At 28.6% G+C, this 19259-nt stretch overlaps 1 protein-coding gene and 1 pseudogene across 1 annotated transcript; one reads left to right on the forward strand and one right to left on the reverse strand.

The window, feature by feature from the left end:
• Positions 1-4939: 4939 nt before the first annotated feature.
• On the forward strand, positions 4940-6576 carry LOC132953152 (uncharacterized; annotated as a pseudogene).
• A 2580-nt stretch (positions 6577-9156) lies between these two features.
• LOC132953153 (uncharacterized) lies at positions 9157-12828 on the reverse strand. Its single transcript, XM_061025686.1, has 5 exons — positions 12484-12828; positions 10716-12252; positions 10547-10657; positions 10173-10483; positions 9157-9177 (listed from the first exon to the last, which is right to left on the reverse strand). The coding sequence occupies exons 1-5, from the start codon at positions 12826-12828 to the stop codon at positions 9157-9159; spliced, it is 2325 nt and encodes a 774-aa protein (XP_060881669.1).
• Positions 12829-19259: the final 6431 nt, after the last annotated feature.

The raw sequence follows: 19259 nt of genomic DNA on the forward strand, positions 1-19259 counted from the left end.
AAATGTGGAATCCCATACTCTCGTAGCTCACAGCGATTAAAGATGAATACAAAATATAATATAATATAATTATTTATTATTATAGACCTATAAAGGAATATTTAGCCATATTATAATGTCTATAATTATCTTAATATATATATTAATTCGTGATAATTATCATGAATTTATAAGATTTATGTAGATTATTTCAATTCGTGATATTGTATAATTTCAAAATTCAAAATCAGAGGGAAAATAAATATTGACATAGTTTGTAAATAGTGCACTAGATGGTGTTAGTGGCCCTGCCAACAAGTGAGAAGGTTCGGGCCTCACTTATCATACGTTCGTTCGGTATCTTGTATATCTTAATTCGTGGTTAAAGGTAAGCCGTCAATACCTACAACTAATTTTATTACATTTGTACTTTCTGCATTTTCGACATAATGGTTCTTAACTCCGTTATCAATTCCGAAATGGAAATATTTTCCGGGCATTACATATCTTAACGGAATATTATTAATATTAGAAACATCAGTTTTTAATAAAGTTCGGGCGTCAATTGGTAACATGGAGTCATAAGACTTATTTAATATTTTTAATAAGTCGGATGTTGCAACGTTTGAAATGTTGTGTTTAATAGCCCATTGCGCCAGTTGAGTAGCAGGAGAAATATCTGTTATATCACTCAAGTCTTCATTTGAACATTCTGAACTATCAGTGTTCACCATAATGTCGTCATCAACGGCTTCATCAATACGTACAATATCGTCAATATCAACCAATGCTTTCTCACTTAGACGTGTATTCGAGCAACTCGGGGTTTCTGTGTTATAAGTGTTGTCACATGTAATAAACGAACCTATTCATTTAGATATAAATATTTATTAAATTAAATTATGTTTCAACTTCCAACAATAATATTATTATACCTATAATGTACCTACGAATAGGGACAAATGGACGTAGTGGAAGTGGGGACAATTGGACGTAATAAAAATATATAAGTAGTAAAAATTAATAATTAAAATACGATATCAAAAACAGTTATCCATATTTACTATAATATAATTGTAATCGAAATGTTATAATTGGTGCATATTACATGGGTGGTTTCACGTAAATATGTTAAAATTCGGTAACACGTAATATTCAATTATAAACTATTTAAGGTTAAGGTACGATACGATACCATTTTAGTTGTCTTATGAACATTCCGATTGGTTTTATATAATTTATATATAAACCAGAATTTACAAACATATTTTTTACGTAGCATCACCAAAATATTTAAATTAAGGGACGCCACCACTCCCATGTATTGTCTCTGTCTTACAAATTTACAACGGCACAAAACTGTTTTGCGCGGGACAACTTACTACATTCCCTCTGTATATATAGCAGAATTGCCAAAATTCTTCAACGTAAAGGGAAGAACTTTATCTGAGTCGTGGCGTACTAGTGTTTTTGTTTATTTGATAGCACTAACCAATAATTTTTAATAATTCAATGAAAAAAACAAAAAAAAACCTAATGTTCTCAAATTGATAACTTTAATTGTAATATTATTCAAATAATAAAAACGCTAAGACACAGATAAAGTTCTTCCCTATGCGTTGTGAAATTTTGGTAGTTCTAATATAAATACAGAGGGAGTATAGTTGTTCCACGCAAAGCAGTTTTGTGCTTTGTTGTACATTTGTAAGACGGAGACAACACATGCGAGTGTTGCGTCCTCTTAATACTAGCGCGTATTTATAATATTTTTTTTTGATATACCTATTATGTTTTAATTTTTAATTTTTACTAATACTACCCAACCCTGCTATTGGACCACAGAATAGATTAAATTAATCTATTGTGTGAGTGTGATTGGACTATTGGAGTAGGTACCTATAATGTACCTACATTTATTGTTCAATATGCCTGTTTATGACAATATATTATAGGTAGGTATAATAAATGTATAATATAATTTATGATCTAACCCGAATGACTTTGTTCATGAAAAACTGTATTCATTTCTAGAGATGATACTGATTCATTTTCTTCAAATTCTTCTTCCGTATCAAAACTTGGCAAGATACCATCCATCTCTTTAAGGACACGTCTTCTTTTGGTCGACTTACTTAATAAGTGATAGCTCATGTTTATTGTTGACTATCATAAGCGTATAGAAAACAATTGTTTAGTTTTTAATAAAATGTATAAAAAAAATCAAAATTTGTTAGTTAAATTAAACTTACCGATTTCACGAAAAATCAAAAAGATTAAATAATTATTATAGAATCTGATATTAGGTATATAACCTTTTATAGAACCGTATAATATCATACAATATTCATTTAAATTATTAGTAAAATTAATTTTTTATTTTCTTCAATAAGTTATTTTTTTCAACCGCTCTGTATCTTTAAGAAATACCCTGTATACCTACATCAGAAACGACAGAATCTAATTTTATTTTTATCACTATTAAAGTGCAAGCGCGTGGTACAGGATATTATGATCAACAATATTATAATGTTATCGTCAATAACGTGGATATATACGAAAGTAATAATAATCGAAATATTGTTTACTGATAAGTGATCGCCCATTAATGATGGGAAAATCCTAAAATCACACTGTGATTAGCGGGTACCGAACGGTCGCACTGTGCCTACAGTGTCGCGTAGCTTTAGTAGACCGTATAATATGTACTCATGAACACGTCTCAGTCCGTCTTAAACATTTTATTTTATTTTTGGTTTGGCTGTTCAACGTTCAACTTTAACTTTGTTAGCAACTTAGCACCGTCGTGTGAAAGGTAATTATTATACTAATTATTTTCATAAACAAACTATAAGAATTGTTTTATTAGTCAATATTATTTCGTACCTAATTTTATAGATTTTAACTGTTGTGGTGAATTGCGATGACCTGGTCAATCGTTCATTTTGTAGTTGACGATACTGTGGAGGTAGTTCCTTCACAGTGGATAAAAAGAAAGGGTTACTGTGCATGGCCTAAGACTTTAAAAATGAACGATGTCAAAAAACTAGTACAAAATAAAGTACGACCTAATAAATTTGATTTTAATTTATTCAAGGCTCGTTGTATGGCTGGTGACATTGGTAAGAATAATTATTACTTTATTTTATTGATATAATTTTAATTTTAAAACAAATTCAAGATAGTTTTCTTAATCAAGTAAAATAACAGGTAGGTAATACTTTACCTTTGTCAAAATTGCCCTAACAATAGCTATATGATCTCAGTGTTTTCCTGATTGTTTGCTTCAAAACATTGCACTTCATATTCATTTCGGCTAATTATTTTATTTACTGTGGAAAAATACTTGTATTTCAGATTTCTTTTTCTAACCGATAAAATAATGTCAGCAATATTTAAATTTGGTTGATCACTATAAATTAGTTGAACCTGATCTGACCTTCATCAAAACTAACATCCATTTTTGAATTCCAATTTCAATTTTTGAATAATTATTTTTTATGACAATTAGGTACAATTAACATGTATTTAATTAAAAATTTTCTAGATAACTATTTAAGTGCTCAAAAAAAATGTGATATCGCTAAATACAAAACGGATCTTTCTTCTACCGAAGAAATGATAAAGAAACGTAAAAAGTTTAAAAACAAAAAGCAAGTTTCCAGCTCAGAATCTGGTATGTTTATTACTTTATTGTAATGGTATGTATCTTGTATCAAACTAATTATTTTATTTTGCAATTTCTTTTAGACTGTGAAGAATCTGATGATAATATGTCAAAAGGCAGTAGTATTCCTCGTTATCTTTCAGGTAATACATTTACATTTTCTATTATATTTTAAGATCATTAATTTATGTGTTTTTTATTTCTTCATAACTAGATCCAGAATCTAGTCCTCAAACAAACTCTCAACGAAAAAATAAAAATCTTGTACTCGATGGTGGCAGTAGTAATTTGGTCAAAAGACGCCATGGTTGGTCTCCATTAAAACCATTAATTAATAATGACGATTTGTTATTAGGTTTGTATATATATAGATGGATTAATATTATTTTATTTACTATTGATTTAAATATATATTTTGCAGTTGAAAAAAGTATTTTGTCTGATATAACTGAAACGCCTCTGCAATCTGTAGATAACAAGTCTCCACAATTATTTTCTGCGGGTATGATACTTTTATTAACTTATAATTTTGGTTTTACATTTATTTTAAAAATAATAATATTTTGCTATTTGCTATTGTTATTTTTATTAGAAAAACATCGTGAAGCATCATTAGAAACAAATCACAATTCTTATGGTATGTTTTCTTATTTGAATATACCTATGTATTCTTTTTTTCATTTTTGGTATTGTTATTAATAAACATTATAATATTATGTTTGTTGTATAAGAAGTAAAAAGAAGATTATCTCTGGCTGATCCTCGTAATAAAACAGAAGCTGCTACAAGATCAACAGACGCTATATCAAAAAGTAATAATGATAATTTTAAATATTATTTTATTTACTATTGATTTAAATATATTTTTTGCAGCTGAAAAAAGTATTTTGTCTGATATAACTGAATCTCCTCTGCAATCTGTAGATAACAAGTCTCCACAGTTATTTTCTGCGGGTATGATACTTTTATTAACTTATAATTTTGGTTTTACATTTATGTTAAATATAATAATATTTTGCTATTTGTTATTGTTATTTTTATTAGAAAAAAACCGTGAAGCATCATCAGACACAAATCACAATTCTTATGGTGTGTTTTCTTATTTGAATTATTACTTATGTATTCTTTTTTTCTTTTTTAGTATTTTTATTTAATATATAATAATATGTTTGTTATTTAAAAAGTAAAAAGAAGATTATTTCCGGCTGATCCTCATAAAAAAAAGAAGCTACTACAAGATCACCAGGCATTATCTCAAAACATAATAATGGTGATTTTGACTGTTCTCAATTGATAATGACTCGTTAGTAATGATCTTATTGAATTTTTTTACCCATTTATGTGTGTATTTTATTAATTGTGAATTTTGTTTGTAGAAAATAGATCTTTGCCTAAGACACTGAGTGATGATTCAAATACTTTAAAATCAAAAAAATTTATACTTGGTAATTTCACACTTTCTTTTTGCTTTTTGTTTTTTTTTTTTGCCCTATTTTTTATGAAGCTAAATTATTAAATTTCTAGAAACTATTTATTTGTTATTATGTGAAAAGTACAGCTGTAACTATAATATTGTTTATTTAAATCATTAACAGATGATAATGATGCTTTCAAGAAATCGGTTCTCCATCAATTATTGACAATTAAATTTGAAATACGTTCTATGGATGAAAAGTTAAATTTTATATTAAATGTAGTTGAAAATGACAAAAAAGTGTCTCATGCGAGTGAAAAAAATCCAGATTTAACAAATTTTAAACTGATTTTCCAATAAAGTCATTTGATGAGTTGGATGATGTTGAAAATAAAATATCAACCAACACCACATATCGTTTGCATTTGGTAGGTATTCATTCAAAGGGATTTAAAATTCATCAATTTTTTATAAACATGTACTATTTTCTAGGTTCAATATATTTCCTCTGTGGGAGGACTCACTGTGAAAATAATGGTCAAACGTATAATGGGTTTATTATTCATTCCAGAATTGCTCACAAAATGTTCATACAATGGTCGCGGTAATAAAAAAAGGTGTTTTTATGCGTTGTTGATAACAAAAATTATTTTTGGTTAGTATAAATTTAAAAACAAAATAGTTACATAAGATTTACAGTAGTGTTTTCAATTTATTATAGTGAGCTATAATAACTATATTATGTATACATACATTTTGATTTAAACTTCCAAATAATTAACTTAAATAATTTTGTTGTTATTATTATAGCTAGAAGGCAGACTTTTAAGTTCTTAAAATATCTTACGGATAAATTGTCTACATTTTTCATCCTTATTGTGCTGCATATAAAGCAAATAAAGATATGTAAAAACCTAACACTCAGCTCTCTAGTTATAACCAAAAACTTGTTTGATCTATAAAAATGTATTTAACGGATTAACAAAAATTAAAAATTTTAACGTGAAAATTCATGAAATAAATGTTTGTATTCATTTAAGAAATTTTTATTATACGTTGCTATTTGAAAATCAAAAGTAGATAGTCGTGTACGATTAAATATAAGGGTGAAAAAAATAAAAATATTGTACAATTCTAGAATAGCATGTATATATAAAAATTTGGAAACAATTAAATACTTTTTGAAATAATGAGTGTTTAACGATAAAAAAATCATCCTGTATAGCTTATAATTAGAAACTTAATTTGTTTATATGTTAAAACTATAATAAAATTTTCATATATGATACAGATTGTAAATTTTTTCTATTTTAATAAAAAAAAAAAAAAAGCGTACACTATATATTATTTTTAGCATGTTTTGTTTAGTAATAAATTTTATAATTATATTTTTCAGAATCTGTGCTGAAAATCAAAAAGTTTTCTTCTTCAGACAATTCAAAAAATGAAATTGAACAAGTTTTAAAATATATTTTGATTCTCAGCAAAACAATGTTTGACACTAAATGAACTATTTAAACCACAAAAACAATCTCTACATAAAAAGGTAGGTAAAATAAAATGTATTTATTATGCTGTTTAGACGTTTAGTTAATAAGCAATAACTAATGTTATAATTTTTTAATTTAAATTGTACTTCTTAATGTCTATTTTTCAAATTTATTATTTTTAAAGTACCTATTAATAAATTAAATACAGCAATTAGAAATATGGTTAGTGACATTAATGATACAAATTTAAATTATATTTTTGGCCAATTGATTGTATCCTACTGGTGCAATTGAAAACTGAACAGAAGAAAAAAATAAATATAAATACCTAAATAAAATGTGATTTATTTTATTATTATATGTTTATATACAATTTACTATTTGTAGAGTGTTGATGGACTTAGCTCAGATATGAGAAAAATTGGTAATGACAATAATGATAAAAATTCAAACGATAATGTTTTTGAAGAAGTCACAGGTACAGGAGAAACTGAAAAAGTAAGAAGAAAATAAACTAGTTTCTTATAATTATTACAAATACTTATTATTGACCTATTTTACCTATTGATTGACTATAATAATAGTAATAATAATGAATCAGTTTTTAATTTAAATAAAATAAATAAAATGTGATTTATTTTATTATTAAATGTTTATATACAATTTACTATTTGTAGGGTGTTGATGGACTTAGCTCAGATATGAGAAAAATTGGTAATGACAATAATGATAAAAATTCAAACGATAATGTTTTTGAAGAAGTCGCAGATACAGGAGAAACTGAAAAAGTAAGAAGAAAATAAACTAGTTTCGTATAATTATTACAAATACCTATTGACCTATTTTACCTATTGATTGACTATAATAATAGTAATAATAATGAATCAGTTTTTAATTTAAATAAAATAAATAATATGCTAATTATTTTATTATTAAATGTTTATATACAATTTACTATTTGTAGGGTGTTGATGGACTTAGTTCAGATATGAGAAAAATTGGTAACGACAATAATGATAAAAATTCAAACGATAATGCTTTTGAAGATGTTGTAGTTACAGCTATGGATGAAAATGTAAGTATAATAAATAAGTTGTATGTGATATATATTTAATTGGTGTGGTTGTATCCTGTAGATAATAATATTGTGTTACATAATTGTAGGACACAATAATTATGGATAAACAAGATAATGTCCTTTATAAAAATGTACATAATGAAGTATGTATTGACACAAATAATTATTTTGCAATATTTTCATATTTATAACATGGTTAGGTATTTATACATTATAGATTTTACCATCACTCAATGACGATGATGCTGGTATATTCATAAATTGTTTTGAGAAACCATTGGCCAGTAACTTACATTCATTCTTTAAATATCATCCACTTCAGCCATTCAATAATGTGAGTTTCAACCCAACAAAAGCATATTTTCGAAAAGAAAACAATTCAACCTTTAAACGACAATGGCTTACCTATTCAAAATATCAGAATGCTTTCTATTGTACATTTTGTCTAGCTTTTGGTAGTGATAACAACCGTTTCACTTCAGGATTAAAAGCTGAATCAATTAATAATCCATATACTCGAATCAAAGAACATGAACAAAAGTCACATCATGTAAATAATTGTGAAGCTTTTTTACATTATACTAATGCAACAGATATTAAATCTAGATTCAGTACTAGTAAACAGTATGAGGTAGAAAGAAAAAGGGCTGTTTTTCATCGACTCATAGATATAATAAAATTAATAGGAAAACGTGGGTTAAGTTATCGGGGATCAAAAAACGCAGAAGCAGCGTACACATTGGACAATTCTGCATTGGATCATGGCAATTTTTTAGAAATAGTTTTGCTAATTCCTGAATATTTTAATAAAGATGTACCGGAAATTGCATTTCAGTGGATGAGTAATAAATTAAAACGGTTTGATAACAACATAACTGCTGGGATAATACAGTCAGAACTTAAAGACTTTATCTGTAAATGGCCTAAAATTAAAAATATTGCCAAGACTTCCGAGAATTTTTTTGAGGACGATAGTGATGAAGATAGTAGAGAAGATGGAAATGAAGAAATAGGAAACAGTTCAAGTAATCGCTGTTTAAGTATAGGTGGACAGGAAGCGTGCAAAAATTGCATTGTATGTTGTTACAATGTTTTAAAAAAATATAACTTGCACACTACTGCTTATAGAAACCTATTTTTAGTCTATAAATATGTTTTAACACTTTCTTGTACTCAGGTACGTTGTGAAACTACTTTTTCGAAACTAAAATATATTTTGAATCGATTAAGGAATTGTTTGTCTCAAAATAAATTGGAACATTTTTTGATAATGAGCATAGAAAAGGATATTCTTATGAATATTGATAATGAAGATGTAATAAATAATATATCCCAAAGGAGTCGGCTTTTATCAGATGCATTAAAATTGTAAATATAATAATATATAATAAGAATAAGAATATATTATTTTTCTGTATTTATAAGTAATATTTTTTTTTTTTTAATTTACATGGAAAAATAATGAAAAATTTTAATTTTTAGGTATTAATATGATGTTTTATTATATTTTATATAATTATATGTATTTTTATTATTCTAATGGCTCAATATGCTGATTAAAGTTTATTATTTATATGAAAAATAAAAATATATATTAAATAATAATAAATTCTTGTTAGATTAGGTAAATGTGAACAATTTACTGTTACATTACTATACTATTCCAAAGAACCATACAGTCTTATGACTGGGAAAGTATATATTTAATATTAATTTGGTTGTCCATTTTTGAATGTTGATTATAATATATTATTAAATTATATATTACAAATATTTTTTTTTATCATATGCAATTGAATGAATTCTTTTTTATTCTACAGACACAAATATTATATTTCTTATTGGTTAATATTAGGTAATTAAAATGTTAAAATTATGAGATAAGGTCATAGGTGCAATTTGAGTTTTAAATTTGGGGAGGGGGCTGAATTATTTTTCTAGTGGTGTCAACAAATGTGATAAGGTCATTATTATTAATGCATATTGAATATTAACATTTGGCCAATAGGTATATGGGCCACTATAACAAATTATGGGCCGGTAGAAAAATATATCTCGAAGGGCCGAGACATCCCAATCCGGCCCTGGTTGAATTTGAGAGGGTTAAGCCTCCTTAATTGCGCCTATATATATGTCAGATGGTATAATTCAATTAAGTATAACTATTGCATTTAGTAACATTGAATAAACATATAATACTGATATTATAAACACTTGCTAAAGGTTGGTATTTCATTATAAAACTAAATTTCAATACTTATTTAAGGTTAAGTAAACACTAACCCAACATACAAATTATATTTAGTAAAGGTTTATGTTACAATGCTTATTAAATGCTGATGTTTGAATGTCGATTCAACTTCATTTTCTGGTTCAACTCACCTTTATGGAATCTTTATAATAGATTAAAACGACCTTTGTTGAATCAAATCTCAACATTTATTCAATGATCAACATTACAAATTAAATATTTATTAAAGGTCCATTATAAGTTTGTATGTTATGTGGGTTATAATTTATAAATAAAATAAAAAATAAATATGGTACTTTTTCCACTACTAGTCCGTTTTTAATGGCCTGCTGTAGGTTCCGATAATGAATCACGTAGTTTTTCTTTGAATGGAGTGTTGCCATTAGTTTTTTAACTTTTGAACCGGGTGGAATATCATTTTTCGGTAGGAATGGCAAGTCATTATGTTTGTCATGAAGTTCTTTTGGGTATGATATGTCAACCTCATACATCCGACCTATTGGTGAACTATCGTCTAAAGCATTTAACCCATCTAGTGTGGGTTCTACCCAATTAAATACACCGTATGGCATGAATTGTGACATTGCGTAACCATACAAATTGTTACCTGGAATTTAAATAACAAATTAAATTAATTTAAATTAATTTAAAATATTAAAATTATTCTTACAATCCTGATAAACAAGCCATGATTTCGGTTTTGTTGAATCATAATCTGGTGTCTTTTCATTATTCGCCTTTGCATATCTCATGCTCGCCTGAGTCAATCCACCACGAATTCCTATAATAAAATCAAGTATTATTTCACATTTTAAAAAAAAAATAAATAATCATTTTACCTTTTTCAATCATTAACAACATGTCATAATCATGAAGTAATTCGAGTTGTTGACCCGTGTATTTCAACATACAGTCAAAACTAAATCCTGGCGCCGTGTAGTAAAATGATGGATCCAGATGGTAGGTGGTTAAACAGAGGTCTCGGAAATTTTCAAACACATCAGCCAACAGTAACACATCGATTTTTAAATAAAGATCAGAGTATTCCCCGAGTGTTTGACAGCTGAAATGGTTCCAAACTGTATTTGCATGTTCAAAATCCTCATGTTTTATATGTGATTCTTCCAATGAACTGTAAAAATCTTTTTCTGCCGGTAAACTGGTTTCTTCGAGCTTATCCCAATCATCTGTATAGTCATACGGGTATACACCCTTACGGGTAACTAGTGATAAATCCTGTGCGGAAAAATGTTTTGCGCTGTTTCTAAACTTTTCAAATCCAGGTCTGATTAAATTTTTTGAAAGTGTTGATAAGCTGGAGGCCATAAATCTCAGTGTATCGATAAATCTTAATGTGAACGAATTGCTTATATGTTTTGAAAACGTAATAAACTTTTCTTCGCTGTTTGGTATTACAGAGATGGAGTTTGTATCATATCCAAGACGAGTGACAATGAAATGTGAATCATAATTCGATAAATTATGAAAAAATACCGGTACAAAGTTTGGTGTTTGAAGTTTAAGATTACACGTATTGCATAACGATTGTCTAAATTTTCCCGATAAATGGCAGTGATCTGCCACTTTATGATTTTCACGAGAAAACTTGGTCTTACATAAATTACAATTATTACATAATTCGTGTGTTTTTCGTTGTTCACCCGTGAAAATTATAGGAATGTTTGTTTTGAGTAATTCTTCAATTTTTTTAGCTATTTCCACAATACTATCTACAAAATGTTTCGCCACGTCCTTATTATTTTCATTTCCACGGTAGATTACGGGTGATGTTGGAATTCCGAATTTTTCAAGCAGTTCCACCGGTATTTCGTCATTTGCTTTAACCATATACCCATAGCTCATGGGTTCGTGTTCTTGAAAAGCTGTTGTTTTTTCTCCAATTTTCTCATCAGTTTTCTTGAGAATTGCTTCGAAATCTGCATAAATTACTATAGGATGACGTTGTGTTTTATCCCATGCAGTAAACTCGAGTATTGACCCAGGTTCAGGTATCTGAGGTAGTATGGGTTTGTGCTCCCCACATATTAATTTATGTTGTTCTAGTCCTGCCACGCCGTTTAATTTATATTTGTACTGTTGTTTGTCGAATGTTGTGAAGCACCGTTTGCAAAATATTGTTTGTCCATCGTGTTTGGTTTTTTGTGATCTGATGAGCCGTGAAAAATTAGAGATGTAGCTATAGTGACTGTTATCCCCGTCTGATATTATAAGTAGATCAAAATGGTCGGGTTTTTCTTCATGTACTACTTTCAGAGGGAATACTTTATATTCCGGAAATTTTGGTGGTTGAAATTTCTTATCGATACCGTAAACATGTACGGACACGTTTGGTTTATTTTTTTCAAAAATTTTAACCTGGTGTAGTGGTGTCGGGAACGATATATTTGTAAAATTATATTTTTTTTCGTGTTTTATATAATTATCACCAATACGACATTTATTTTCTCCTGTAACATGTTTTGCTAGGATTGCCTATTTGAAGCATTGCATGTCTATGTTTTGAGGGTTAATCGTAGCTTTTTTATTTTCTATCGCATCTGGTAGTTGTATGTAGGATGAGCCGCCTATAGGTGTATATTTATATACACCTAACATTAAACCGTCTATACATTGTAATGTGAAACCACTACCCTTGCTTGTATACTCGTCTTGCTCTTTCATTAATTTAGCGAATGCCTCTTCAACAATTTCCTGTACTCCGGTATCACAGAAAACCGCCTTAGCCGATGTTTTAAAAGCACGGTTTTCCGATGAATATTCGACATTTGGTATATTATATGTCGCCTCAAGCTTTAAATTAAACTTGATCGGATTTTTACTCGCAATTGATTTTAGTAAATTGATTAGTTCGGATTTAATAGAATCAAGGAAGTAGATGTAGTTTTGAATATTGCCGGTATTTTTTACGTAATACCAAGTCCCAGATAGCATTTTCGTAATGATAATATTTTATAAATATCAGTTTTCCATTACAAAAGTATTATTATGGAATTAACATTACTATAATATCGAATAGTTATTTTATAAAATAATATTATGGAATATCAATTATATGACATCAATAACAAAATAATATTATAATTTTCAGAATATAATATTTAATCAATATCATATATTAATTTAAACAATATTGTTATAATAATTATGTTAATATAACATCAAATAATTATTTTATAAATATTATTATGAATATAATAATAATATGATATCATAAGCGAAATAATAAAATAATATATATAATATATTATTATTATGTTATTTAAAATAAATTGTTTAAATGACATTTTGAATTTAAACCCCTAGCTCCTGATTTTTCAGTGAGGTTTACTGTTTTAGAATTTTATTTCAATGGAGGACGGTTAGCCGGATCGATTGATACTGGTTTGGGGTCTATCCGACTTATAGTTCGGGAGTTAGGATTTTACTCAGGTTTTTTTTTTACTTGTAATATTTTTTGAAAAAAAAAAATGCGATGATTGAGAGTCGAACCCGCATCTGCTATTTGGCATCGCTGTGCCGCATGTACCACTGCACCGCTTTTTTCTTGCTCTCGGTGAAGCGAATCATTATCGATTTAGCCGCTGTAGTAAAGAAAATATGTTAATATATTAATAAATAAATTATTATATATATATATATTAATATACGGTGTGAGCAAAGCGTCCGTTGTGCACTTATATACGGAGTGTTGCGGCGCTCGGTATTTCGACATTTTGTCATCGCGCCAGTGAGCAGGCGTGGAGCGTCATGGAAATATTTCGTAAGCAGCTATGGGTTGTGCCCACCCACGAGCTTATCATACCGAAAATTACCCCCCCTTTTTTTTGATTTAAGTATCTCGGTCGGGTTCTAACTCGGGTGCACCGTTTCTTCACCAAAAAATTTGTTTCAAGCCCCCCTAAATAGTCCAGGCTTTCGACCCCACCCCTCAAAGATATTTTGGAAAAACTCGGGATGTCGTCGTACGTTTCTGAAGCTTCGAGATTCCTATAGTGTGGAGGTTGGTGATTAAGTTCGGCGTCTTGTGTCGATACCGTACGAGCCTTTTTTACCCGTCTTTGGAGGGTTCGTTTAGGGTAGGTAGCTGCGTTTTTCGTGTTTTTCGACACCGACACTTAGATTTTGGACGCTACGAGCCGTTTTGTAGTCGTACTTCATAGTGCACTTTACGTCGGAACGATTGGAACCGAGATCGAGTTGAGCCGACATTTGGTTCGGGGGGCAATTTTTAGAGTGTTTTTTGTACCTACTTGGAAAATTAAGTATTTGCCTGTTTTTTGGATTTTTTTTCCCCGTAGATCGCTACCGAACTCGAGAATCTGACTGTTTGGCGTACGGGGATTCGAAAAGGCTCTATGGTTCGAGTACGTACAACCTTTATTTCACCCGCAATCGTAGTAGCAAAAAGTTTAAAAACTAATTACGTTATTATTTGTATGACCAGGCGTATCCTTATGGTATACGTATCTGTGTAACGTATCAAGTAATAAATGTTTTGAACTTATTTTAGTAGCCGTGTAGCTAGTTTGTTATTCATTAATGTTAATCGATAGGTGCATAAGAATAATAGTTGGACATAACTAATACTATAAATGTCAGGCATGGCCCAGGAACAACTTCCACAGTATCGTCCAACGTGAAATGCACCACACACCAGACCATTTTATACAGGTATCGTCTGGCTTAATGTAGGTATACAACAGACACGCTCGAAAACGACGCGCAACGTAAACAATTTGCAAGCCAATTGACAACGAATGAACGATCAATGAGACGACTACGAGAGTTGGGTTATGTGAAATATGAATATCGAGAATCAGAAATAATAATACGGATTACGTAATAACTTATAATATTATGTATGTTATCGCTATCTAACAAGTCACAATATCAGTAAATTAGTAATAACACTGAAATAACCGTCCATCAGCCATCTTAGGGAAACTTGTATGCGGGTATCGGCCGCCGCCCGCCACCCGCCGCCCACCAGGTACCTATTTATGTACATTGTGTACCCACTGTATATATTATATAGGTATATGATATTATGTTGAATCATAATAATACTCATGAAAAAGTATATTTCGTATTTTCGTTATGATAATACTAAGTTACTATACTATATTAGCCATTAGGTACGATATAGGTATGCGTATAATCTCTAAAAATTCGCCATGCTAAACAGATGTGAAAAAAAACGCTTATAAATAATACTTGGTTATTGCGACAAGTTTAAGACAAAAATAAACTGTAGTAGGTAGATTTGAATGATGTTAACAGACTAGGCTGCTGAGATCCGACTCAGTTGATGGAAGTAGACACTAGACTGGCTGTCGGCTTGTCGTATTGAAATTGGGTATTTGGGTCCTACTTATTTGGTTGAGTCAACCGTTGCTTAGTACTTGTTCAATATCGGATTATTAGATTGTTGTTTATTAGATAAATTACATGGGTACAAAATATGTTATTGTTGACGTATTTTTCAATTTTGTCATGTTAATTAATGTATATGCATATTATTATATTATAGGATTGTACTAAGTGCAATGTGTTATGTTCTAAGATTGATATTTTTAGATTGTTTTATTATCTTTGATTTCAAATTATTGGCGATTGTATTGAATGTTATACATAATTATTTAGAATCTTGTACCTAATGGGGTACATAGTACAGATATTTTTAGGTTTTTGAAAAATAATTAATAGTTGTATACTTTTATGATGATATTAAGTTATGTAGCTATATATATGTCGTAATAATTTGAATACCATTACAAAACTATTAAGAATGCATTATGATATAAGAATATATTATATACGTCTACAGCTACAGGATCACTGCGACACTGCTCATTACCTAGGAAATTCTGTAGTGCACCACATCTTGACTATTATAATTTACAAATTATATAAGTATCAACTATTACATATCTACCTGAGTTATATTTGTCATTTTATAATTTATACATAAATATGAGTAAGTCACAAATACGGAGTTCATCTACAAAGCGAAGGCGTATTCTTAATGAACTAGCAGAGATTAGTGCTATAAATTCAGTAGAATACGAATCGGAAAGCTTACAAACACCACATGAAACTCACGAAGTTAATGATATCCCAGTTGTTCAAGAATCAGATACATCACACGAAGGTACTATAATATTTTACTTAAAAAATTGATAATACTCATTATATCAATTGCGTGTCATGTGCAAAGGCGTGCACACGGGGCTGTCATATTTTTGAAATTTAAAAACAAGTTCACATGTATAAAATATGTATTATAATATGTTCATATATATTATATTATTATAATCAGTATAACTCGTGGTAATTTTACATTGTAGTGATACATAAAACATTTTAGTAACACTCGCGTTGCCTCATCTTCACGTTCAGAAATATAAAGTTGAAAATTATATAAATCATAATCAAAATTGTTTTCTTTTCTTTCTTACTTAGACAATATAATATATTACCTATTTGTTTCTTACATTGTAGGTACCGTCGCGTCCTACCGATATGAACTAAATATTTAGTTTAATTTACATTCAAATAAGTATTACACTTTTAAATTATTATAAGTGTGTATGCAGTGCATGATGACGTATTTAAATAAATTTAAGATCCAAGACTATATCCAAGTATTGGATCATTAATTACGTCAGGTTGGATCGGGACCTCTGCGCACGCCTGTTTGTGTGATGTTAATATATTTTTATAATAATATGCCGATATGGCTACTGGTTACGAATAATTACAATCACAGTATCATAAATACTATCATTGATTATAAAATGTAGTACTAATTAAATTTATTATAATAATATAATAAACTTACAAAAAATATATTATAATATAATATATATCTTTATATATAAAATTAGTACCTATAGTAAAATATTAAGAATATAAGTATATATTGTACCTTTATGTAAAAACACATGCAAGTATACTATATAGTATAAACGATTTATAAATTATATAGCATCTATAAAATTAATTATTTTTATTTATTCTGTTACATGTAAAATTAAAGAAGACTTGAGTGCTTCAACGTTACAATGTAATAGTGATAGTAAAATTACTTATTCAGATTGTTCACTTGAAGTCAATAGTACAACTACAACCGATTATAGTACAGAATGTTCAGATGAAGACATTTTTATTGATGATATAGATAATTCACCTCATACTAAATTGGCACAGTGGGCAATACAACATAACATTACACAAACGGCGACCTCTGATTTACTGAAAATTATAAATTCTTGTTATGATCACACAATACCTACTGATGGTCGAACATTGCTAAAAACTAATATTTCAAATTCAACTGCCATTTCATTAAAAGATATCTCACCTGGTAAATATTATCATTTCGGCATTTCTGAAGGTGTTAAAAATCATTATGTTGATGACGATCAAAGTGAGCTAAAATTAGTTATAGGTATAGACGGATTACCTTTAACCAAGAGCTCTAAAAGTACATTTTGGCCGATTTTATGTTATGTTAGACAACACCATAACGCTGTATTTCCCATTGGAATTTATTGGGGAAATGACAAACCAAGTGATAGTAATGATTTTTTAAAAGATTTTTGTGATGAAATTATAGAATTAATAAATACCAGAATTGAGATCAAAAAACAATCGGGAGTATTAATTAAAAAAAAAGTAACGCTAGATGTATTCTGCTGTGATGTGCCGGCCAAATCATTTATTTTGAAAACTAAGGGACACAGTGGATTTTTTTCATGTTCCCGATGTTTTACTGAAGGTGAATTTTTAAATAGACGTGTGTGTTTTCCACAAATGAATTGCCGTAATAGAACACACAATAGTTTTGTGATTAAAGAACAAGAAGAATATCACATGAGTCCTACTTTATCTATTCTCACTAATATTCCTGGTATAAATATTATAAACGATTTTTCCCTTGACTATATGCACTTGGTGTGTTTAGGTGTAGTTAAAAAAATGATTAATTTATGGCTTAAAGGACCATTGAATAATAGGTTAAGTAGCGCTAAAAGTAAGATGCTTAGTACTTATTTACTATCACTTAAAGGTTGTGTAACTAGCGACTTTCAACGAAAACCACGAGGTATTGATCAAGTTTGTAGATGGAAGGCAACAGAGTTCCGAACTTTTTTACTTTATTTGGGTCCCGTAGTGCTTAAAAATATAATTAATGAAAAATGTTATTTACATTTTTTGTGTTTACACGCTAGCATGTCTATCCTTCTTAGACCTAACTGCAAATCTCGTCGTTTAGATTTCAGTAAACAGTTATTGCATTTTTTCGTTAAGGATTTTGCGACTATTTATGGAAACGAATGGATTTCTCATAACGTCCACGCTTTACAACATATCAGTGATGACTATATTCGTTTCGGTTCTCTAGATAATTGTAGCGCATTTCCTTTTGAAAACCATATGAAGGTGCTAAAAAAATATGTAAGAAAAAGCCACCAACCGTTACAACAAGCTGTTAAACGGTACAATGAATCTACAACTTATAAATTGAAATCTGACGTAAATAAAAATAGTTCAAATAATTCGTTCACATTTAAAAACAGTCATACCAATGGGCCATTAGTTGAAGCACTCATCCCATACTCAGGTATTCAATATAAAACAATAATTTTTAATAACTTTGAAATAAAAATAAATCATGAATGTGATTCATTTATACAAACAGTTGATGGTAATATTGTTAAAGTAATAAATATATGTAAAATAAAGAACGAAGTATTTATCTTGGGGTATATTTTTCTGAGTAGGTTACCTTTTTATAATAAACCTATCGATAGTACAAAACTAGGTATCTCATTAGTTGATAATTTGACCAATGTTTTAAATAGATGGCCGATTGAAAATATTAATAATAAATGTATGATTTTAAAAATAAATAATAAAACAATAGCCTTTTCACTAATTCACACAATACAATTATAAACCATCATTAATATTATTTCTTTGAATTTATTTGGTAGTAATGCCTAGTAGGTATAATAGGTAGTATATAAACCTATTTAATATTTATATTTGTAATTTGTTTCAAACATTATGTATTTATGTATTATTAATATTATTATATTTACTTACTCATCTCATTATAATCAAGTTGAATAACTGGAATTTGTTCTTTCCTTTAATGTTTTAATTTAAGTGCCTATATATATTTCAAATGTATACATAAATTATGTTTTATTATATAGGTATGCTTATGTATTATTAATAATAATAATTGTATTATAATATTATACTTACATTATTTTGTATTATACATTTTAAATTAATTTAAAAGGAATTGATATACAATAAATCGTAGTATGGGTATAGAATTTCTATATTAA

Source organism: Metopolophium dirhodum, unplaced genomic scaffold, assembly GCF_019925205.1.
Source record: "Metopolophium dirhodum isolate CAU unplaced genomic scaffold, ASM1992520v1 scaffold1, whole genome shotgun sequence".
Classification (NCBI taxonomy): domain Eukaryota; kingdom Metazoa; phylum Arthropoda; class Insecta; order Hemiptera; family Aphididae; genus Metopolophium; species Metopolophium dirhodum.

Bases quoted from the DNA above. Each gene is read 5' to 3' on its own strand.
- LOC132953153 (XM_061025686.1), bottom strand. From the start codon at position 12,828: ATGCTATCTGGGACTTGGTATTACGTAAAAAATACCGGCAATATTCAA. The intron at 10,658-10,715 runs GTAAAATGATTA...ATTTTATTATAG, and splicing joins GTTGTTAATGATTGAAAAAG to GAATTCGTGGTGGATTGACT. The intron at 9,178-10,172 runs GTACCATATTTA...AACTTTAATCAG, and splicing joins ACGGACTAGTAGTGGAAAAA to CATATTGAGCCATTAGAATA.